Consider the following 23,470-nt stretch of genomic DNA (forward strand, 5'->3'; position numbering starts at 1 on the left):
CCTGCAGGACCGGACCAGTACAGAGTAATCCTCCTTGGAGATGAATCCCATCCTCCATCCTTTGTAGGCCTTTCTTTTTAGCCTCAGGAGATCTGCTAGCTCCCTGAAGAGCCAGGGGGGTTGCTGTGCCCCCTTGCCTTTCCTCCAGGATGGAATCGAATTAACTTGTGCATTGAAGATCGCTCCCTTGAGGACCAAGCACTCTTCTTGAACTCCCCTCTCCCTAGGGTCGTGGTTCCTTAGGTCCTCACTGACAAGCCTCCTGAGCTTGTCAAAGTCAGCTTTTCTGAAGTCAAGGACTTCTGTGTTGCTGACTGACTTGCCAGCTTTACGGCAGATGGTGAAGGTGATCAGCTCGTGGTCGCTGTCACCCATCTTCCCATCAATCACTAGGTCGCCGATTAGGTCATCCCCAGTAGCCAGTACTAGGTCAGACAGTGCTTTGCCTCTCGTTGGCCCGTAGACTTCTTGAGTCAGGTAGAGGTCATCCATGCACGAGAGGAAGCTTTGCGACCGCTTGGATTTTGCTGAGTGATCCTCCCACAAGATGTCTGGGTAATTGAAGTGTCTCTCTTCAAATTGTGTGTCTCTTGCCCTGCAGGCTGCATCACACCAAACTCAAAATGCTAAACTCACCAAACTGCCTCTGTAAAAAAGAAAGACTTGAGAGACTGAAGGGCTCATTGCACAGGGGAGGCAGAAGAACTTAAGCAACACTGTTCTGTATTTCTTCAGATGCTGTGGCAGCGATGGCTGGTGCCCCTGGATCCCCGCTCAATGTGCAGTGCCATGATGTGAATAAAGACTGCCTGATCCTTTCCTGGGTGGCACCCAGTAACAGCGGAAGAAGTCCAGTCTTTGGATACTATATTGAAAGGTATGTACGGCAAGCATGTTAGAAAAATTGCAGCTTCTTGGAGAAACACCAAGGATTAAATGCATGGTGTCTGTTTCATTTCAGGTGTGAGGCAGGCACAGATGATTGGGTACCATGCAATGACAAGCCTGTGAAAGCCTGCAGATGTCCTATTGGGGGCCTGGCTGAAGGAAAGACATACCAGTTCCGAGTTAAGGCTGTCAATCATGCAGGCATCAGTCATCCTTCAAAGGCCAGTGACCCAGTTACAATGAAAGACCCCAATGAGGACAAAAGAGTGATGAGTATGTATCAGAAACATATTTATTCTGAGAGTCCAAGGGTGTAACTCACCATAATTTACCCAAGGTCCCCTGCTGCTGCTTTTCACTGCATCTGGCTCCTACGGCACGATGCTATGCTACATATATATTTAAGCTCTAGCAGAATTACTAGATGAATCCACTGGCCTACACTAAAACAGCCAGAGGCAGACTGACTTATACTGTATTTGCTATTTTCTAAGCACTGAACAAAGCAAGACTGCATGACAGAGTATCATAGATCCTCAGCTACTGCAAAGTGTCATAGATCCATTGAAGTCAAGAAACTGGCAGTTGCTCTAGCTGAGGATGTCTCTTGTTGTTTCACATGCCATTCCCTTACGCCAAAACACGTGATCTCTGCCTACCTGGCTATACTTGAATTGGGAAGACAAAAGCAAGAGTGGTCAATAATTAACCTTAGTCCAAAACCCAAATCTAACCCCAAATGATGGCTTTGTTTAAGTTTCAAGGAGGTTTATGTATTTTTAATTACTTTTCAGCTTGCTCCACTTTTTTGACATAGTCTGATTTGGAAAGGGAGAAGGTAAAAATACTGCAACTATGGTATTTGAAAGCACATAAGGAAATTACATCAATTTTGTCTTTGCCTTTCTTCTAAACCCATGGCTTATCCTTGGTGAATAATATTGACTTTTTTAATCACTAGCCATCCTTTATGATGATGGAAAGAAGATAGAAATTTCCAAAGATGAACTGGAAGGTAATTTTAAATTTACATTTAATCTGATTTTCATAAAGAAGCACTTTTCAGAATACAGCAATGCCAAAGAGGTTAGGGAGAAAATATGTACAAGAAAATATTTTCTTACACTGCATAAACACAGAAACAATCCAGAATACTAGGCTGGTTTATAATGAAGCCATTTGATACTGTTAAACTTATGACTATCAAGCTCACAGTAGCAGGCTAGGAAGCAGTATAAAGTTTGTTTAAAAATAAAAGAAACATATGGGGTAAATTTTCATGTGTGTCAAACCCACTTTCATAAATTCCCCCTCATTTGGTGGGAATGACATGAGGTCACTCAAAATTTAGCAAATAAACAAATAGTTTGGGTAGTTTACCATTATGTTCCCAAAAGGTCAAAGACTTCTTCATGCTGAAGAGTCTTACTCAATACCAGAAAGGCATAAATGTACCTGTTTAAAAAAGACAGTTTTCATGTTATGTTATAATTGAGTCAGTATGAAATTCTGACTTCCCATAGGAAAGATTAAAATCCCCCTGCCACCCACCAATGTCCACGCAAGTGAGATCAGAGAAGATTATGTGGCCCTCGCTTGGGATGAACCCGATCCTAGAGGCAGGGAGCCACTGAGTTACTATGTGGAAAAGGTAAGGAAAAAAACAATGAAAGGGCAAGAATTGTTGCTTCTGAGACTGGCCATGGGTTATAGCACGTCACCACTACGAGACCTGTCAGACAGGTCAGCAGTAACACACAACAGCTGATGACGGTCTGTGTAAAATGACTTGGTAAGTCTCAATTCCTTGAGAGGGTCCTCCTTATCAAAAAGCCACCAGCACAATTGGTTCCTTTGATAATAATCTTGGCAGAAGGTGAATTATTTTTGTCTCCCTAAATGGTGTCAGTGCAGATCCAGAACGGGACACCGTGAGAGGGCAGTGTGTGGGGAAGCTTTCACAGCTGTTGCCAATACATCCACAGCGCGGTGATAGCCAAAGGACAGCAGTTTCCTAGCTGCCCTGGCTAATGTTTCCCTAGATCCACAGTTACAAGTACTCAAATCCAGATCTGGTGCCTGGCCCACAAAGTTGGGTCTGATAATGAATCCAAACAGGGGAGATGAGGAGTTTTTCTTCTTCATGCCACTGCAGAGCTATATCAAGGAGTTTGTAACAGCGCTGTGAATGGTGTAACCCTTCCAGCCCATCAAGTATGAAGAGGGTGAGAGGAACTACACAGCGACAAAACTTCAGAATCCACCTCTGCCCCAGTATTGCCTTGCCCTAAAGGGTAACAGTGTTACTGCTTGAGAAGTTTCTGATTTCTCTGGATTTTAAATCACATCTTTTCCCTTCCAGTCAATCGCAGGGAGCAACTGCTGGCAAATGGTTAATCTGGATATCCCCGTGGCATCCCCAAGATTTGCAGTCTTTGATCTTGTTAAAGGAAAATCCTACTGTTTCCGTGTGAGGTCTTTTAACATATATGGTGTGAGTGAGCCGTCCCTGCCCAGTGAGCCCATATCTCCTGGAACAAAATTAGGTAATCATCAAAATAATGAGTTATACAAACAATATGGAAAAGGCGGTAACTTTAACACAAGCTGCTTTTCCTGTTCCTTGGCCCTTTATGTTAGGCCACTGTACAGAGCTCGCTTTGACTTCAGGAAGTCTCTCAAAGCCTTAAATCCATGTTTCATTACTTTGCAGCTGGTCACCACACAATGTAAATCTAACCAAGCAATAAGGCTGGAATTAAAAATAGTAAAAAAATGAAATAGTTGAAACCCCAATATTCTCCTCCAAGCACACTTCTGGATCTCATTCAAGGGCTTCATATATTGTGCATTCTATAAGACAGATGGTGCATATAATAGTGCCCAAAGGAATGAAACAGCTTTCTTCTACCGTGGTGGGTGAAGCAATCTGTTATTAGGGCTCTAAAAGTAACAGCAAGAGGAAATGGGGTGTTTTGCTGGGGAAATAAATTTTCAGTCTTTGTGAACATGAGTGTTTTATTTTCCTTGTTGGCTTGAGACATCTAGAATATAAGGATACGTGGACTCAAACCCTTGTTTCTCATAAGTTGGGGAAAAGTTCAGCCATGAGGCCTTTGCATTCGTCTTTTTCCTTCTTACATTTCAGAGTTGTCCAGATGTTGTCCATGCTGTTACATGCTACTTCCATTTTGCAGAATGATATGTATGGTTTTTTGTCCCCAAGTTGCACATGCTTCTTTTCTGGTTTTGACAGCTGTAAAGCAAGCATAACTGTTGCAACCAGTGGACTGACGGGTAGAAATGGTAGTGCTGTGGTGATGTTGGCTATGGTAGTACGGGACACTGGTGGAAATGGAAAGAGAATGAGATCTGATGAATCCAAACACAGTCATCTTGCAGTGATGTGTTCATGACACTTTGATATGGGAAACGATGCCCTTGTTTACACTCTGATATGGGAAATGATGTTCTGGCCAAAAGGGGATCAAACATCTCAATTTACCTGTGGAAGCGAGTTAGCATTCATAAATAAAATAAACACCTTTTTGTTCCACATTTTCCTTTTTAGCTCCCCTTCCACCACCCTCTCAGGTCCTTGCCTTCAGAGACACCAAGACGTCTGTTGTTGTGCACTGGGATAAGGTGAAGGAGGAGGAGGCCATCGGCTATTACATATATTGTCGAGAGACTGGAACAGAAGAATGGCAAACTGTCAACAATAAACCAGTGACATGTGACAAGTGAGTACAGTTGTCCTCCACTGTGAAACTGTGGTGCATCAGCTGTGATTTCTGTGCTTATGGGACAGTTGAAGTTTAGAGCACAGAAATCTGCCAGGCTGACTCTCACGCACCTGCTTCTCATGTACTCTAAGCCACCTGCACACTAATCTGCATAAAATTTGTATAAAATGTAATTTATGGCTCCTTTCCATTGGCAGAGCAACATAATGGGATACTGATCAAATAATAATCTGACCACTCAGCTTAAACTCCCTGCCACTAAACACCCTTTCTTTCTACAGTTGCTCTGCTATAGAAAGACCCACTAAAATATCTTTTCTAGGTATTGACTTTCGAGAAGTGCTGAATGCCTGAAACCCCCAGTGATTTCACTGGGAATTGTCAAGGCTTAAGACAAGTTCAGCACCTCTCAAAATCTAACCTGTATTTGCCAATTGATTGATATGGCACCATTTATATGAAGGCAGGGTAGATTTGCACCTTATAAACCAACTAAATAAAATATATCGAGAGTACAAGCTTTTGTGAACTCAAGTTCATTTCATCAGATGCTGAAAGGGCGGCATAAAGCAGTGTATAAAGTGGAGTCCGTGATTTATGTAATTTGTATGATTCCGTGGAGTTTAAACCGTAATGGTAAATAACAGCATTTTAAATTATAAGATATTACTTTAAGAAATTAATACACTGTTTGTTCAAGGATACATTTTGCCTGTGCTTTGAATAGATGAGAGCAAACCAATTAATCGTCTCTTACAGGTTCACTGTTCCTGGACTCCAGACAGGGAAAGAGTATGAGTTTTGTGTGAAAACTGTCAGTGAAGCAGGGCTGAGTGAAAGCTCACCAAAATCTGATCCCATTATTGTCAGGGCAGCTATTGGTAAGTAGTGTACTATACACACATGCCCCCACATAGAAATAGAGCTCCTTCATAAATGTCTTTTACACACAGGTATGTCAAACCATTTACAAATAGCTACATCCAGCACCTCACTAAAGTAGAGCGGGCCTGATTCTCCACCGACTTGCATTCTTTATATGTGTATGAAGTAATTGTAGAGAGTTACACTTCTGTTGTAGTGTTACACCTTCACTGCAGTCATTTTGCACTAGAATCTGGGTCAGTTTCTTGCACTACTCTAGTCCAGGCCGCATGTATAATTACACACCCAGTTTATCTGGAACCCTTGCTCCAGTCACATAGCTCCCCTTCATCATTCTCCAATGTATCACATCACTGTCTTCACTCCTGTCTCCTTTGTGTCTGCCCATCAACAACTAAAATTACAGAACAAGGCACAAAAGGATCAAAAGTCTCCAAAACCCTCCTCTCAAACAATCTGGATGGAAATCAGGCCTTTAATATCCCTTTACACTGCTCAAGTGATGTAAAGGGGCTGTAGTATAAATGAAAATCGAGCTTGATATGAACATGCCTGGTGCTGATAAGTCATTCCAAGTAACTCAACTTCCCCAACTATTTTCTTGGTCTCCAACTGGATTGCAAGCTTCTACTACATTTTATATTTTCTTTTCTTTCTCTTTCTCACCATTATCACATAGCATGTCCATCAGAACCACGTGACTTTGCCCTATTGAGCTGCGGGAAGAATGATATGGTCATTGGGTGGAAACCCCCAAAGCGCAAAGGGGGAGGAAAGATTCTGGGCTACTTCCTGGATCAGCATGATGACTATGAGGAAGACTGGCATGAAATCAATATTAAGCCTATTCCCCAACGAACCTTTAAGGTATCAGTTTCATATTCCATGCTGTGTTTCTGAGAACGGTATTGCGAAGCTGTGTCTGTAAACAGAGGCACTACTACTTCTGTATTCCAGACCTTTCCCTTTCCCTCTTTCCCTCCTCCAAAAATACTTCCTCATCCCACAGATTTGAGGGCCCCAGAAAGTCTGATGGTTTCTGTGTTAGATCTCGCAATGAAGCTCTGTTCAGGTCTGCCCACAGCACATTCTGGGGCTATTTGAAGAGTTCTGAATAACACAATATTCTTGTTATCCTAATTCATCATAACTCAGCATCACATGTATCCTTTCTGAAGTATTTTACAAGATGACTGTGGGATCTATTTTGGAATTAAGAGAAAGTTCATTAAGTTCAATAAAACCACTTTAGGCAGTAAAGAGCTGGGAGCTATGGAGCCCAAAGCACTAGGCCACAAGACAGGTGAAAGATAAGCTGTGTGGAGTTAGCAATTCCCTGTCTGCATACAGAGAAACTGGGATACTAATTGCAGGCTGTGTATTTTGGAGCAGAAATCCAGGAGCAGGGGCTTTGAGTGAGACCTTTACTAAAAACGGGAAGACATGACTTCTTGGGCACAGCACTCGCCAGAGTGGCTGACTTGAAGGACTCCTGAGCAAGGAAACTTCCTGCTTCTCTTTTCTCAAGGATACAAGCCCATTTGCTTTTTTCATAAGAAAACAAGATTCCACCAAGAATGTGCCTGATTCATATCACAGAGCAGAAACAACCCTGTGAGATCTCAAATTTTGGCTAAGTGCTCAGGCCCAAGGGGCAATACTACCATTTGACAATCTCTCTTTTCTTTCCTAATACGATGCTTAAGCGGGATGAATCTATTTGATGAATTGAGTTATCTACAAAATCTCTTTGTTAATGGGTGGGAGGGTGACTTGGGGATTGTTCATAAGATCCTTGTGTACCATCATAAAAATATGGCCTTAAGGTTCAAATTACAAACACATTTTGCTATACAAGGCTCTACTAACATTCTCCCTTGGCTTCTGATCCCAAGGTGACCAACCTCGAAAAAGGACACTCCTATGAGTTCCGTGCTTGTGCAATGAATATGGCTGGAGTTGGGAAAATGTCTCAACCTAGTGACTTATTCAAATGTGAGGAATGGACCATGCCACAGCCAGGTAAGATTAACACGTGTAAGCAACCAGGAAAATGTTCCAGAGCCCCTCCTCAAAAACATGCTACCAAGTCGGAAATGTTGGCAGCCTTCATGCTTTGGAATCCCATCTTCACAGCTTGGAGAGAAGCTATTTGGGGTGTGCTCACACAGCATGCAGTGCAGTGGGGTTCTGGTTCCTGACTGCAACTCCTAGGCACTACTTCAGTAAAAGTAATTCATATAAGATCCCTGCCATACTTCTTGTAACCAGCTAGAAGCCCAGTGCTCTCGGATCCTATTTTCAGACCATGGGGAATCTTGACAGATTGTGCTAGGCTCTCTGTATAATGTATCAGTACAGGGGTTATGAAATAGGTAAATGTGGTTGTTGTTATAGAATACCTGCTAAGCAGTTTCTGCTAATAGGACCTCTTCTGAGGCCTGTATTCATATGTTGCCATCAACCTACCCACCTTGGGCTCTCGGGCACATTACTGTGCCATTTATTTTTTAATGCTATTGTTTGACAATCTTACCGTCCTTGAAACAGGCCCCCCCTATGATGTGAGGTGCACTGAAGTGCGAGACACATCCCTGATGCTACACTGGGAAGCACCATTGTATACTGGAGCAGGTCCGATCACCGGCTATCGCGTAGAAGTGTGTGAAGAAGGGTCAGAAGAATGGAAGCAAATAAATAAGCAGCCAGTATCCAGCACCCACATGAGGGTTTGTATATACACAAAGTCTCCAACCTTCTTTATCATTTAATGCTCTCCTTATTTATTACCCTTGTTTTCACAGGTTTCTGACTTGGAGACTGGGAAATGCTACATTTTCCAAGTACGAGCACTGAACAAAGCAGGGGTTGGTCCTCCTTCAGTTCCTTCAGATACTGTGATGGTTAAAACCAAACCAGGTATGTAACTAAGGGTGACTATATGATGTGTCTGTTGAGTTCTGTTCAATAAAAAAAAAACACTAGGTAGATTGCACAGGCAGTAGCTTGAAGGGAAATGTTGGCTGTTTATCTAAGACACTTACAGGGTTCTTATTACCATCTCCAAGTGCCTTATATTCATTGGAATATTTATCCTCACAGCACCCCAGTGAGGTAGGGAAGGGCTGCTTCGCCTCTTGGGGAGATGGGGAACTGAGCCATGGAGAGGCTAGGGACTTTAACATAGTTCTCTAGCCAATTTCTCACCCACTGCATCATCCTTCATTTTTTGCCATTCACAGAAGTCTGTAATGTATCTGAGAGTGGCAGCTTCATGCACACTGCAGATGGAAGCTAATTACAAACAGGCTTTCAGTTAGTACATGTTATCATTCATCATAAATATACTATGTGCAGAAGAAATAAGGTGCTTTTGTTGCACAGTCTTTATAGACATCTAATTTAGCAAGACAAAATGGGACTATAATTTAGCACTAGCATAAACCAGCCTGATTTTTTTTCACTAGAGTTACAGCAAAGATTAATTTGTCTAATTTTCTTTGGGGAAAAAATATTTATCATAACAGCCCAATGATACACAAAAGAAAGGTTTGATTTATACCTCAGGCATACCCACTTTGATTTTTAAAGGATATTCCAAAGACAGGCTTCTTAGAAATATTATTAAGGATTTGCTTATTGCATGTTTAATTCCATGTTCTTAACAAAATACACTGACAAATACAGCCACAAGATTAAAAGATACAGAGCCAAATCCGGTTGCAAGAATTCAGAAATTGACTCATCTGGAAAATACATGTATGTCTGCATAAAGATCCAGTCTCTGTTGCTTTGTCCCTGAGACAAAGAGAAAAATTAAGTTGTCAGCATAGAAGTTGTGTTGTGCTTTGCTTGGGTGAAAGACAGATTTTCTCTTCTGCAGGCATAAATGAGATTGAACTTGGAGTGGATGAAGAAGGATTCATTTACATGGCCTTTGAAACTCCTGAGATGTGTGACTCCTCTGAGTTTATTTGGTCAAAGGATTATGAGGGACCTCCAGATCCTGACCGAGTTAGAACTGAAGATCAAGACAACAAGTGAGTGGGCAATGCGACACACTTTGGGAAAACAAGTTTTGAAATGTGGACCAGGAGACACATAACCCACTAATCTGGGGAAAAAAGCTTCAGAGCAAAAGGCTTCCCAGAGAGGCTTTGGAAAACACTGTTTTCACCCTGCAATACAGATGTTCAACCCTTCCAGCAGAGGTGGATGAAAGAACCAGCTTAAAAAATGTAAAACCCTTTTTGTCCCTTCAAACCTTGGATAAAATGCAGATATACATTTTGAATAGTTGTGCAGTTAATCTGAAATGAACCCAAACTCCCAGTCTTATGAAAATTTCCAGTCCCTGTTCTCCATCAAACAACACTGTGGAAATTACACCAGAAATTAATTTGGCCATTGCTCCTATTTCTTAAGCAAGTCTGGACCATTGTCTTGACTTCCAACTGTAGCGTGGTTTATGGAGTTCAAGCAAGCCATCAGCATCAATCCATCAATGCTAGTCTATTGCTAATGCTTTCAAACATTCGGCTCCGCTATCCCAGCATTACATGTAAAGTGTTCTGCTTGCCTTCTAGTTTTACAAACTCTATCCTTCTAGCTTCAGTCTAGAACTAACTGTAATGTGTTTTTCTTTTTCTTCCCTCAGATCTAAGCTCATACTGAAGGATCCATCAGAAAAGGATCTGGGGACATATTCAGTGGAGGTAACAGATGTGGATGATGATATCTCTGCCAGCCATACTTTAACACAAGAAGGTAAAAAATAACAATTTCAGAAATTTTCCAGTATGCCAAAATCATCTCATTCTGAATGGTCAGACAAAAGCTCCTTCTAAAACAAGAGGAGATGAACTGGTAGAATGGAGTAGCATTAGAAAGATCATTTCCTATTCTTTGAATGACCAGATGCAACTGTCTTTATAGGATTAGGGGGGAAAAAATGAAGATTGCACTAAAGTGGAATGGAAAGAAAATTTTCTCATGCTTTCTGACAGTATATGAATGTGATGCCATGGTAATTTAGTATTTCTTAAAACCTTTCCATGAATTGGTGCTGCAATATAGATAGCAACCTCATATTTCTATCAAACTAGGATTTGTTTTCCCAGCTTCAATTAATCCTTTAAACTATGATGTTTCATATTTATTGGGTTCTACTTGATCTGGATGCTCAGATGTAGTGCCCGGGGGGTAACATGCCTTGCTACAACTGCAAAGGTGTATGTTGAAGCCTTGTTTCAGACTCATACTGAAAGCCATTAAGCAAACTGAGAAGACACTTATGGTCAGGCAGGATGCTAGTCCTTATGTGCCTTTGGCTAGAGAAACTGGAATTCCTTCACCACACTAGCCCAGTGGATTTTTAGGTTCAAACTGACTTTTGACTTGACCAGAATGGGTAAGGAACTAATACAAACATAAACTGAAAAGGAGGTTTGTGGTCAATTTTGCTGGATTAATCTAAACCACGTGCTGCTTTTTGCATTTCAGAACTGGACAACCTGCTGAAACGTAGCCATGAAATCAAAAACCCGTGTAAGTAGAAGTAATAGTGTTTAATGTTTTTGACCACTCTGTAATCTACAATAATGTGGAAATCCTAACCTAACTGAGTTCAATGGCACAACTCCCATTGATTTCAACTGAATTAGAATTTCATCCTAAATCCCCTTGACCCACCACACTCCCTTTGTTTCCTAGTGATTAAGCTGATTTCTGGGTGGAACATTGATGTTCTTGAGAAAGGAGAAGTGCGGTTGTGGTTGGAGGTTGAAAAGCTGTCACCAAATGCAGAGCTACATTTAATCTTCAATGAGAAGGAGCTTATAAGCACTCCGGTATGTGTTTTAAAATTCTGACATTACCCTTCTTGGCACTGGGACATAACAGCACTATATTTGAACCCAGGGTTGGAGGAGATTGTTCACTGAACCTAGCCCTGTCCAAATACTTTTCCTGATACATGAGGTAGCTGAGGCACCTCTGACAATCTGCTCTAGCAGAGACTTCCTCTGCAAGAGGTATTGTCTAGGAACAATCCTACCCCCTCTGTGTTCACTTGACATTACAAGTGACCCTGGTGGACTAGCAGATTCAGTCCCACATGTACAAGTTATCTCTGGCTAAGTATATGCTAAGAAATACCATCTTTGCCAATTTGATAGACTTGCATTTTTTCCTTCTGTAAACCCAGCAAAGCTGTCAGGTTTCCAGTTTCCACACTACCTCTTTGAATTGGATAGATACAAATCTTCAAGCTTTTGAGAGTAGATGCATGTGATCTATTTCTACATTTGTGATATTGAAAATAACATTGTATCATGTGTTGCAAAGTACTCCTACATTCCTGTATATTTTAAAGAAGATATTAACTCCTTCTTGGCCTTCCCATCTCAGAACCTAATACCATGTGGTTTTTAAAAGCGTATAAGACTGGACTGCAAGATGGCGGGGAAGGAGGGAGAAGGAATTAGGTATTTCCAAATTAAATAAAGAGGAACAAAACTATCTGCCTCTGGTTTAAGTGTTAACTAACAATATCAAAATGGAGATACTGTGATAAGTTAGATCCAAAGCATTTAAAAGGCTTTATTACATTGTTTTCTCTAGAGACAGAAGGTATATAGGAAAGTTATATAAGGCTTTATCTACTACAGTAATGCTTTTTCTCACATGATTACATGGTAATGCATGATTAAGCAGTGAACATAATGATAATGGTAAATATTTGCTCACAGTAAACATGTTGCTAATATTTAAAAATTTCTGATGAATTTAAGGGTGTACATTTATGTGCATTCTTCTTTACCATCCAAGTCCCCAGAGTCTGGAATAGACTCCCCCCAGAAGTGGTGCAAGCACCTACTCTGGACACCTTTAAAACCCACTTGGATGCTTATCATGCTGGGATCACTTGACCCCAGGAGACTTCCTGCCCTTGAGCAGGGCGCTGGACCCGATGATCTTGCGAGGTCCCTTCCAGCCCTAACATCTATGAAATCTATGAATCTATGAAATAACACACTAGTGACTGGACAGACTCCAAGGGCAGAAATGTCACCTGCACTGCCACCCAGATGTATGGTTAATTGTAGTATATGGTTTCTACTTACATAAAAATCCATGCAGACACACAGAGACTTGGTGAACTGAAAGGTCTCTATTATACAGTTAGGACAACTCCATCATTACATGTGAGACGCAATGGAAACTTTCCTTAATTAAGCTATTTTCCAGGGAATTACTTTGTCATGAGCAGGTTTTTTATATAACCCACAAGCCATTAAATAAGTTTATACAGATTTATATTTTATGTTGAAAAAAACCTTTTTAACAACGTTTATTGTGGGGCCAAACTTTGGACCGTGAATACACCAGGTTAAGTAAACAATATGGAAAGAGAGGGAGTCTCTGTTATAGCTCTGGCTCTGTTATAGCTACCTGACAGTGGTGATATACAGTGGAGTCCCAGTCCTAGGATTTGGCCCTTAGATTGTTTCCCTATTGAAAATATGTCTACTTTACCATGAGTACTTTGTCTTACATAGACACATAAGATCAATTTTGACAGAGCTAATGGCCTCATAGAATTGATAATCCAGAACTTCTGTGAAGACGACAAAGGAACATACACAGCCCAACTACAAGATGGAAAAGCAAAGAATCAGTTCACCCTAGCTCTTGTTGATGACAGTAAGTAGAGATGCAAGACCTCTACTGAAGACCCTTAAACTCGGTGGGAATTTTCCTATTGACTTCCATGAGCAGGAACAGGCCCGTAGAGAGTGTAACCTAATCTCTATAAAGTGTTTCCCATAGTTATATTGGGGAAAATGATTGAAGTTATCAAGTATTTATTTTAATACTCTTAATCAGTATCTGTGAACCTTCCTTTATGTTAGAATCTATCTGAATGGCTCTTTAGCACTTCTTTCTCCATGCCTTTGATTTTATATATGGAGATCCAGATAATAAAATCTGGCCTTTCTATAGCATCAGAGCCTTACATCTGTACTCAGACATTTTCTTCTTTATTTGCTGTGTACATATTATTCTGATAGAGCGGGAATGTCCAACTGGTGGCCTGCAGACCACAGGTGGTCCATGAGACATTAAACTGCAGCCGATGTGGCTTGTCAGGCTAGCTCTAGAGCCTCTGCACTGGTACAGCTCTGGAACCCAGGAAATAAATACTACCACCGCTTTCCCCACTCCCCACTCCTTGCCACTCACTGAATTTGGGGTCTTCAGTCACCATTGGTGATGCAAGTTGGCAGCAGCAGACAAAGCAGGGAGTAAGCAGCAGTAGCATTCACCTCTTGGGTTTGGAAGCTGTGCTAACACAGTGGCTCCATCAACCACCCTGACAAGCTGCTGCCCCACCATTGGATGTGACCTATCTGGCCAATAAGAAGCCATACTGTCTGGATCCAGCCCAAAAAGCCCAATAAGCAGGATAGCCCTGTGGTATAGCATACTCTGCTTCTACTATGTATTACTACATACAGGTAGATGATGTGTATTGTGATTTATAAGTATTTTATATTTACCCTAATACTGGCCTGAAAATCTACAGTTGTGACCAGCTTGTTGCTTAAATTAAACTGAACCTAAGCAATAAAGAAACTGGAGTCAATTGTTATCCCAGTAAAAGCCCATGCAAAAAAACCCCCAAAACTCTCTATGCTCTGTGTGCTGGTCAAGAAAACATTTTTAGCTCTTTGGAAATAGAAATTTTGCTACTTGCTAATTTAAATTCTTCCCCCAAAAAATGTGTAGCCTTTATTTGTCACTTCTTTATATCTGACTATTTCTAACACACATCCTTTGAAATATTTCAAGTTTGTTGACTCTGCCCTGCATACCTTGCCCATCCAAAATACATATTTAATCATTAGAAATGCTAACTGCATAAAAAGTGAAGCTTCAAAGCCTCTTTACTGTACTTTGAACTTTTGAAAATAAATATTACATGGGGAACACCTAATACAATGAAAGGGTTGTAAGACTGGCATTGCCAAGGTTTCTATACTGAATAACAACACTTAACTGAGATAAATGAGACATTTTTTAATCACATACACACTCTATGGCAATCTCAGACTAGCAGCCCTCCTGATCAGGAATGTATGCTATGCTACATGGAGAGGAGGCTTAAAAGTAGTCTAGTGCACTTTGGTTGACTCTGTTCCATTACTGTTTTTGCAGCTTTTGATAAAGTAGCAGAAGAGGCTGCTGCTAAGCGGAGAAAATGGAAGAAAAAGCAAGGTAAGATAGTCCCAGGGCCTCTGACTGTGGCAGGCCTGGTAATAGCTTAATAGCAAAAGGTGAAACAAGCATATTTTACCAAGTCCCCAAAATTTAAATGAAAAGTCAATCGTTCTCTTCTGTATAGTCTTATATAAATTGGTTTCAGTCTCAAGATGGGGCATCTTATTTAGGTTACTGTTTGCAGGCTATTTAAAATCAAACCAAACTAAAATTTAAAGTATTTCAATAGTTTGGGTCCATGCTGCCAGCTTTGCCTAGTAGAGGTTCCCTGAACTAGAGCCCTACCTCTGAACACCCCTGAATCTTTTGAAAAGTTTGATCAAGATGTTATGAATTACACTCTTAAAGCCACGTGCAGTTTGCTCTAGGCTGGGGCAATGATCATGCAGAGCAAGTATTCAAAGTCAGATACAGAATCTTTATTTGCTGCAGTGAGGTGCCTCCAAGGAGGGACACCACCTACCAGATATAATACTATTTTATACTTTGTTAATATGTCAGCATTAGTTCGTGATTAGCTCATGCTCATAAAAATAATCATCTATTAACTAAATCACTATTCTATCCAATCAAGTGGCACTGTGAGCATGAACACTGAAGTTTAACTCTTGTGACTACACGCCCCATATATTTTTGCCAAGATGAATCTTATCTTACAAAAACAATCCTTGTACCGCCTCTAAGGTTGACAAGATTCCTCTGTTGACCAGATTCAGCTAGTTTCACATCTTATCAGTAACCCTTACATGGTACCCCTCTTCCTCCAGCCATCTCGTAACTGCTGTGTCTGCTTGAATGAAATGGAGGCAAAAGGACAAGGAAATGGCCTCACTAGACCATGGGCAGTTTTTCCTTTACAATGCATTCAAATTGACTATGCAGACATGCCAAAGAGCGTGGGATACCAACACCTTCTAGTTATTGTCGACCAACTCTCAGGTTGGCCGGAAGCAACTACTACTAGGAAAGCAGATGCTCCCTCAGTTGTGAAGTTTCTCATGAAAGATATTATACCGTGCTTCGAAGTACCAGAAGTAATCGATTCTGATCAAGGGTCACACTTTACTGCAAAGATTTTGGAAGAAGTTTATTGATGCTTAGGAGTTGCTAGGCAACTCCACACCCTGTATCATCCACAATCAGCTAGGCAAGTGGAACGGATGAATCAAACTCTTAAAACTATGATAGCTAAGTATTGCAAAGAAACTAGTCTTAAGTGGCCAGAAGTACTGCCAATAGTACTGTGGCACATTAGGCGTACCCCAAGGATGCCCCTAAGTTTGTCCCCGTTTAAAATTCTTTTTGGTAGACCTGCTTTGGTCCCAGGAACGTATGTTCCTGCACATGCCAGTCTCTTAGATAGAGATGAAATGTTGTCTAGGTTTGTTCTTAGATTACAAAAGGAGTTTAAAGAGAATAATACTCAGGTGCAACTTTTCAAGGCTCCATCTTTGAGTTTACAGATACATGAATACAGACCGGGTGACTAGGTACTAGTTAAAAAGATACCATGAACTTCCCCTTTGAAACCTAAGTGGGAGGGGCCCTATCAAGTTTTGTTATGTATGTATTCTGCTTTAAAGCTTGCAGGCAAAAGCAGCTAAATACACCATAGTCACGTGAGGAGGGCACCGAGCCCATACCCAATATCTAAGCCTGAGTGAGGATCAACTATCTACTGCATACATAACTCTACAGACCCCTGAACTGTTGTGAGAAATTATTGAAATCTCAGATCTCCGCAAGGACTTGCTGTATTCATTATAACAGTAATTGTTCTAACTGTGGTAATTGTGTGTTGGCAGCCAGGATACCGTGGCAAATTAGAGCAATCATGAGAAAGTCTATATCCTTGGTGCTGTTAGTCTGTGCCTTACACCTGGGAATGTCTTTACCAGTATACCCTCCCCCATTAAACAGCAGTGTGAGATTGCAACCCAAGGAGAATTATTATCACTGATTCATTCAGAGTTTCAATCGTGCTTATAATCTTTCACAGTGTTGGATTTGTTCTCAAATTCCATTGACACAAGCACATGGGTTTCCCCTTCTAGGATTAGGAATCAATATACAAAACAAAATGCATATTTTAGGGCTCAGATCCAACTACATTTCCATGTGGTGACCAGAATATCTGGGGAAGTTTATTGAAGGGAAAAGCACCTTCTCCTCTCTCTCCCACACTTTGACTGATGAATAAGGAAGTTTATAAAAAAAATACACCTTTCAGGGAAAAGAGTAAAATGATTAAATTGGAAAGATCGATTTGCCTTCTGACATGAGTCAGTAATGACGCAGTTAGTGCATATCAGGGGAGCAGACTGGAAGGTGTGTGGGTTAACTATTTTTTGCAATCCATCTGCAGAGTATTTATAACCTCTCAATATTGACTTGCTATGCAACAGTTACTAAATTAAATAAGCTGCTGGACAGAGTGACCTACCAGAATTTTAAGAAAACAAATGTCAGTCTCAGGAAATAAAAAAAATATAGAATATGTAACAGCGCCTTCTGCAGTTTGATCGGTGCCTGTCGTTATTAGAAGCCGCTCATTGCTGTAGCTTACCATGAGGTGGCGCCATGATCATATCTTATATGAACATCTGAGTTACAAGAATGAACACCAAGACTTTGTTCTCTTGTAGGGCCTCATTTTATAGAGAATTTGCAATGGAAGGTTACTGAGGACTGTGAAGTGCTACTTACTTGCAAGGTACGTAGTAACATACAGGTGATGCTGCGTACAGGTGCATCCATCTATAAATACTCCCACTATATACTTGAAGGGGCCTACGTAAGTAACATCCAATCCAACAAATGGATAGATGCTTAGAGATGAAAGGCAAAAGACAGAACATCCTGGCCAGGAATCCTAACATTTCTAAAAACAAGGGAAGAAACTTCACCAAGTAGAGGGGCAACCCCTTAGGAAAGCTGATATAAAAAAAGATATCCTGGCATTCAGATAAATCAATATTCTGATTTCTACACTTTTATTTCAAACAGGCAGCAAACTTGAGGAAGGACACCAGCTTTGAATGGTTCTTCAATAAAAAATCACGATCAGATGGTCAGTGTGACCCAGAGACTGGGACTGGAGTTCTTTGGATAAAAAAGGTAAAGAAAACGGTGCAACTCAGGATCTTTTAAGTGATATCACTTAAATATGCTATTTGTTTTGGGCAGCACACAAATGTGCAAAGCAGTGTACAAATATAGAAGACAGAATGGAACAAGAACTAATGTCTCAAAGTTAAAGCCAAAAATTGAAACTACAAAATGTGCTGCCTTCTCCAGTCTTCATATGAAGATTGTATCCCTTTCTGGAAGATCTGATATAGTCAAACACAAGTTGTTGGGTTTAGTACCAAAATAACTGAAAGAAATATGATGATCTGTGTACACACAATGTCAGGCCAATGATCTAGTAATCCCTTTTGGCCTGAAAATCTCTAGATCCTTGCCCCAAGAAGCATTAGCAGATGAGTAAAGAGGACTAAGCGGTGAAGTGAGTTAAGGAACTAGACTTTCCTTTCTGCAGTGCTAGGTTTGTTCTCAGTTTGTCATGTTAATTTTAAACAAACTTCCCATATCAAAACAACAAGACAGACCATGTGAGTGGAATCTCTGCTAAGGTGAGATCCACAACAGGAACAACAAAGATATCTCAGGTTGGGATAGATGTGTACGGACAAAGTTATATAGGAAAAGCTTACAGAGGACTAGTTTCATTGGCATTTAATTCTAACTCTTTCAATTTTTTAAATATTTTGCTAGATTACCAAAGCGGATGAGGGAATATACAGAGCAGTTGTTTCTGATGACCGGGGAGAAGATGCTACTGACCTTAATCTCACTAAAGAAAGTAGGATAATTTTACAATAGTAGGCAATATTTTACACACTTTTATTTGTGACCAGGCTTTTGATGTGGATTTTAAAATATACTATTTTTTTTATTGCATGTGCTGTTTTAGTAGCTTGTTTGTGTTTCTCAAGGAGACACAGTCTGCATAAAAAGATCACTAGCAAAGTCTGAATTTTCTTCTTTTTCCCTTACCTGGAAAAAGGAAGCACTGTTGAAATATATTGTTGCGTGCTGTAAATTTCAAGGATAAGAAGCATTTAAGATGGCATTAGGGTCCAAAACTGGACTGAGTACAAACAACCTCTTTCTTTTTACCATGAACCTGTTAAACATCCAGTGACATCAACAGGAGTCTTCAACCGGCTTTAGATCAGAACACATTTACATCCTATATCTATCTATGTCATAATTCATTTATTAACTGAGAAACTCAAGTTTCTACTCCTGCTAGCACTGCCAATCCTCCAAAACAACAGATGAGCAAATTGGCTCTGCTTTCCATTTTACATCCCCAAGAAATATATCAGCTGAATTCTGAGTGCACAATCTTTATTAACGGTGACATCAAATTTGTTAACTCCTACTTTCATTTGTCATATTATAGATTTGTTCTAGAATTCAGATAACGAGTAAGTATAGAATCCCTGCTCTCATAATATCATGTTCACATAGTTATTATTCAGACTATGACCATGTTATAAAGCTTCTCATACAGCAAGGAACAGGAGTGAAACTCAGAGGTATTCTCAGTCCTCTCTCAGCAGAAATCAGTTGGCTCTGTTTCCCAGTTTTACATTCAACCAGGTTATCTAGCATCTGGCATTTAAACCTGATACATAAATAGGTATCCCATGAAATGAATTGTTGCATACACTAAATGTTAAGGAAGCAGGTTTTAAAGCTGTAAAAATTCTGTAGGTGAATCAGATGTACTTTGCTAGTGAATTTATGGCTAATTCAGGCATCTTGCTGTGTATTTTTAGGGTTTGAAGATCTTCTCAAAGAGCTATGCAGAATCAGCGGTAAGTCTAGTTCTTCTCATCTTTTATTGTAATAATAGTACTTAGTAGAAGCAGGGCACTTTTCTGCTAACAGACCAGGGCACTGCTCTACTAATAGGGAAACTGAAGTAGAGAATGAGATTACATGCAAGAGAAACACTTGGTTCAGACAGGGATTTAAGAGTTCTCCTATGTTCAGACTGACAGGACAATCCTTTCTCTCTAATAAACTTCCTTGTGCTGTAAAGGTTCTCAGTGTGGAAGTAAAGTGAAAGAGAGCAGAAGGCATTTAAAGACTGTTGGAGTTAGAGGAACGTGGGGATTGAAGTAGGGAGGGTCAACAGTAGGCAGCTAAGAAGTGAGAGGAGAGGGGAAAGAACTGGGAGGGTGGCAGGGGTCCTGCGGTTTGTAAAAGAGAGGAAATGAAATAGGAGTTAAATATTCTCTGCTCTTGTCCTTCACCTTAGAAACTGGACTGGAAGCTACATGATCCATTTAACACATGCCACATAAGCTGTTCTTTCTATTCAGATACACATGCAGCTGTTACATTCCAACATCAAAGTGAACAGAAACTAAAGTTTCTATGGCCTTCCCTACTGCAGGGAACTGCTGCTGACTACAACTGTGCATCTAACCTGGTGCTGCATAGACTACACCAAGCCCTATTCATACACCATGGTTAAATCCTGCTCAGGTCTAGTGGTAAAGCTGTTATGCTACTCCCATCATTGCTAGCAGCAGGGCTACAGTAGGGATGGGAAGGTTTGAGAGGCAGCCTTGGAACAGGTACTTGAGAACCAGACCTCTAGCGCAGATACTGGTGTCTCCACAAGCTGCTGAGGAAAAGCCCTAAGATCTTCAGGTGTTAGAATGCCAGAGTGCTCTCAGCTGGCCATGTTCTCCAATATGGGCAAAACATTAATGATTCTTTAAAAAAAACCCAACAAATTAGGAGCATGTATATAGACTCTTTAGTCACCTTGCTTAATCTCTATCTTGTAATTCCTTAATTAGCCCTCTCTGCTACACCTCTGAAAATCCAGCCAACTGCTGAAGGTATCAGACTCTACACTGAAGTAAAGCACTACACTGACTATATGAAAACAACCTGGTATCATAAGTGAGTTGTTCAGACTTATTTACAAGATTCATAATATACTGCTGTCTGTATTATCTGTCACTAGATCCCCGAGTGTCTGAGCCTGCAGTGCTTGAAGTCAATGAGAAATTTAACTGAATGAGGACTTCAGGGTGCTAAGTGCAACTGTCTCTTCATACTGAATTGTGTGGGAGCTCTTCAATTAGCAGTCATGTTCTATTTATTTAAGATGCACAAATGCTGATGGGTGACCTTTGCTGATGCAATAACAATGCATTTAAATGAAAGCTCAATTATGGCCATGGAAGGAAGAATTTTTACTTTGGTTGTAGCCTATTACCCCTCATTGGGAAAGTGTCACAGTCATTTGGCATCTAATCAACCTTTTATTTGATCATAACAAAGCTTTTTCCAAATGTTAGTTAATTTAGTCTCATATCATCTCTGTGAAGTATGCAACCCCTGTGTAATTAGACCCTTTTAACTGATAGGTGTGATTTAGAAGCTAAGGTCCAGATTTCTTAAGGGGTGAGGGGCATAGTGCAATTTTCAGACTCCAGGGTACCTGATTCCCATTGGAATTCCAGGATTCCTGGCTCCCAGTCTTTTTTTCCCCTAACAAACAGATCTTACAGAATCAGTTCAGTGTTGAAGCTTGTGCAATTTTACTCAAATATCTTTGAAATGATATTGTATGTTTACCTAGGGATAAGCGACTAGAAAGTGGTGAGAGACTGAAAGCTGGGAGTACAATGGATCAGATCTGGCTTCATATACTGAATCCCACAGATGCAGACAAGGGGAAATATACCCTGGAATTATTTGATGGGAAAGATTCTCACAAACTATCAACCGATTTGTCTGGACAAGGTGAGCTGAGGCTAAACACTTCTGTTGTAAGGGACAGTTAAACACCTGTTACCTTCAGAGATTTTCACCCAAATTTGGTCATAGATTCTCCTTAAAGGCATGGTATGGGGGAGGGAAGCTAGAAGTTAGAATGGAGAAGCATACACAGAAAACTGGAAGATGCATGAGAGGGGAGTAACTAATGCCAGGAGCATTGCTGCCATGGAAGAGAGAGCTCCCAGATAGAAGGGTGAAAGGAGCCAGCTGTCCAACAGGATGGCTATCAATTGCTTTGTTTCTTCCATAGAGCTTGTGGTTTGCACATAATATTTGTGTTTCCCTCTGAGAGAATGTGGCTTTGGCGCCATAACAGAATTATCTTTCCCTACCTCAAAGTGTCTCTGTGGGAAGGCAACGTCAGGACCTTGATCTTTTAGCAACATATAAATAGAGCTCGTATTTCCTTGAGGCAGATAGAGATACTGTCCATAGAATACAATGATGGATATAGACTAATGCCTGTATAAACAGATAATCCCTGTTTAAAATGTTATGTTAAATCTATTAAGGTTAATGAAATAAGAAATACCTTCCCCTAAAACTCTTCTGTTCTTTGCAGCTTTTGCTGATGCAATGGCTGAACATCTAAGACTAAAGTAAGTTTCTGCTCAAATACTTTATTTTAAAGGGAAACAAATGCATTTTGAGGTTGTGCTATTTGTTTTGGTCCTTTTTTTTTTCTCCCCTTAAATGCATTTTGGTGTAGCTTCTCTGCTTCATACTTTGGAAGAGCAATCAGGTCATGGGAGATTTCTCTTTATGAGGAGCACTAGTGATGTGGAAGTTACCAATCGCAGTAAATTATTCAAAGCTTATATCTGCAAGGAAGCAAATTAACCTTGGTAATCTCTGAGCAGTGCTGTAAGCAAGCCACAGCTGTACAAGACACAGCAAATTAACAAATGGGAAATTGCTACCAAGGTCTAGAAGCTCTGCACACTTTTAGATAAAACCTTCCTTACTTCAACAAAAATAATTCAGTGTGTGACATGCCAGGCAACAAGTAGAATCCTACAGACAGAAAACAGCATGTTAAGTCTCTTTGTCAAGTGGAGCCCAGCACCTGCAAACCAGACTAGGGTATTTCAGAGAACCACTGACTTCAGTGGTCTCCGTTTAGATGCAAATGGCTGAAGCACACATTTCACTGGAGGATCAGGGCCTAAATTTGTAACATGTAGAAATGGGTCCCCAAAAGGGGAATTGAATGGCATGTCATACCAGCCTTAGGAAAAGATATTCTTCCTCCGTTACAGCTGATGGCAATGGAATATTGCTAGCCTCTGACAATTGTTCAGTGGTTATAACATGTTATGAATAAGAGGGTGCAGCTTGTTTTCTGGTAAATGGCAGCTCCTGTCATCAAAAACATACCAAACTGTCAGAGGAACCAGGCCTCCTGCGTATGGAATTTCCCTCTCACATGCAGAAATGGGCCTCTCAGGAACAGTGCTGGGACCATGTAAGGAAGCCTGTATTCTCCCTCCCCTCACAATTATACTTTTTTTGCACATATAAAACAGACTTCAGCTTTCAGGATTGTCACTCTGAGTGCTTCAGAATTAAACAAAAACTTTTTCTAGATGGGAACCTGAAATTCCCACATGCGACTCTTTATTTATGGATCAGTGGAAGAAAGTGCTTAAGCCCTTGTGGGTTGACTAGGCTTTAAACATATATTGGAGAAGCTCCATTATCCACTGGCTCCTCTGAAGTTCACAAGAAAAAAAATATTCTTTTTTACAGATCTCTTTCTCATTCCAGAACTTGCTCAAAGGAAAACAAAATAA

General features: G+C 40.5%; 1 protein-coding gene across 2 annotated transcripts in view; it reads left to right on the forward strand.

The window, feature by feature from the left end:
• Nucleotides 1-23,470, forward strand: part of MYOM3 (myomesin 3) — a 47,098-nt gene that overhangs the window by 18,483 nt on the left and 5,145 nt on the right. Inside the window, exons 11-34 of one of the 2 annotated variants that reach the window (XM_090057817.1) lie at nucleotides 736-877; nucleotides 962-1,161; nucleotides 1,850-1,903; nucleotides 2,412-2,539; nucleotides 3,251-3,434; nucleotides 4,460-4,631; nucleotides 5,394-5,515; nucleotides 6,199-6,386; nucleotides 7,415-7,541; nucleotides 8,070-8,248; nucleotides 8,324-8,438; nucleotides 9,403-9,559; nucleotides 10,177-10,286; nucleotides 11,022-11,066; nucleotides 11,232-11,368; nucleotides 13,079-13,223; nucleotides 14,739-14,798; nucleotides 17,447-17,514; nucleotides 17,808-17,918; nucleotides 18,579-18,666; nucleotides 19,652-19,690; nucleotides 20,687-20,792; nucleotides 21,478-21,641; nucleotides 22,240-22,276. In XM_090057817.1, coding sequence (XP_089913943.1) covers nucleotides 736-877; nucleotides 962-1,161; nucleotides 1,850-1,903; nucleotides 2,412-2,539; nucleotides 3,251-3,434; nucleotides 4,460-4,631; nucleotides 5,394-5,515; nucleotides 6,199-6,386; nucleotides 7,415-7,541; nucleotides 8,070-8,248; nucleotides 8,324-8,438; nucleotides 9,403-9,559; nucleotides 10,177-10,286; nucleotides 11,022-11,066; nucleotides 11,232-11,368; nucleotides 13,079-13,223; nucleotides 14,739-14,798; nucleotides 17,447-17,514; nucleotides 17,808-17,918; nucleotides 18,579-18,666; nucleotides 19,652-19,690; nucleotides 20,687-20,792; nucleotides 21,478-21,641; nucleotides 22,240-22,276 — 2,878 coding nt within the window. Of the gene's footprint in view, nucleotides 1-735; nucleotides 878-961; nucleotides 1,162-1,849; nucleotides 1,904-2,411; nucleotides 2,540-3,250; nucleotides 3,435-4,459; nucleotides 4,632-5,393; nucleotides 5,516-6,198; nucleotides 6,387-7,414; nucleotides 7,542-8,069; nucleotides 8,249-8,323; nucleotides 8,439-9,402; nucleotides 9,560-10,176; nucleotides 10,287-11,021; nucleotides 11,067-11,231; nucleotides 11,369-13,078; nucleotides 13,224-14,738; nucleotides 14,799-17,446; nucleotides 17,515-17,807; nucleotides 17,919-18,578; nucleotides 18,667-19,651; nucleotides 19,691-20,686; nucleotides 20,793-21,477; nucleotides 21,642-22,239; nucleotides 22,277-23,470 lie in introns of those variants that run through there. The other variant, XR_016443543.1, reaches the window with a different exon arrangement.

Source organism: Crocodylus siamensis, chromosome 7 (genome assembly GCF_052110815.1).
Source record: "Crocodylus siamensis isolate JL-2025a chromosome 7, ASM5211081v1, whole genome shotgun sequence".
NCBI classification, from domain to species: domain Eukaryota; kingdom Metazoa; phylum Chordata; order Crocodylia; family Crocodylidae; genus Crocodylus; species Crocodylus siamensis.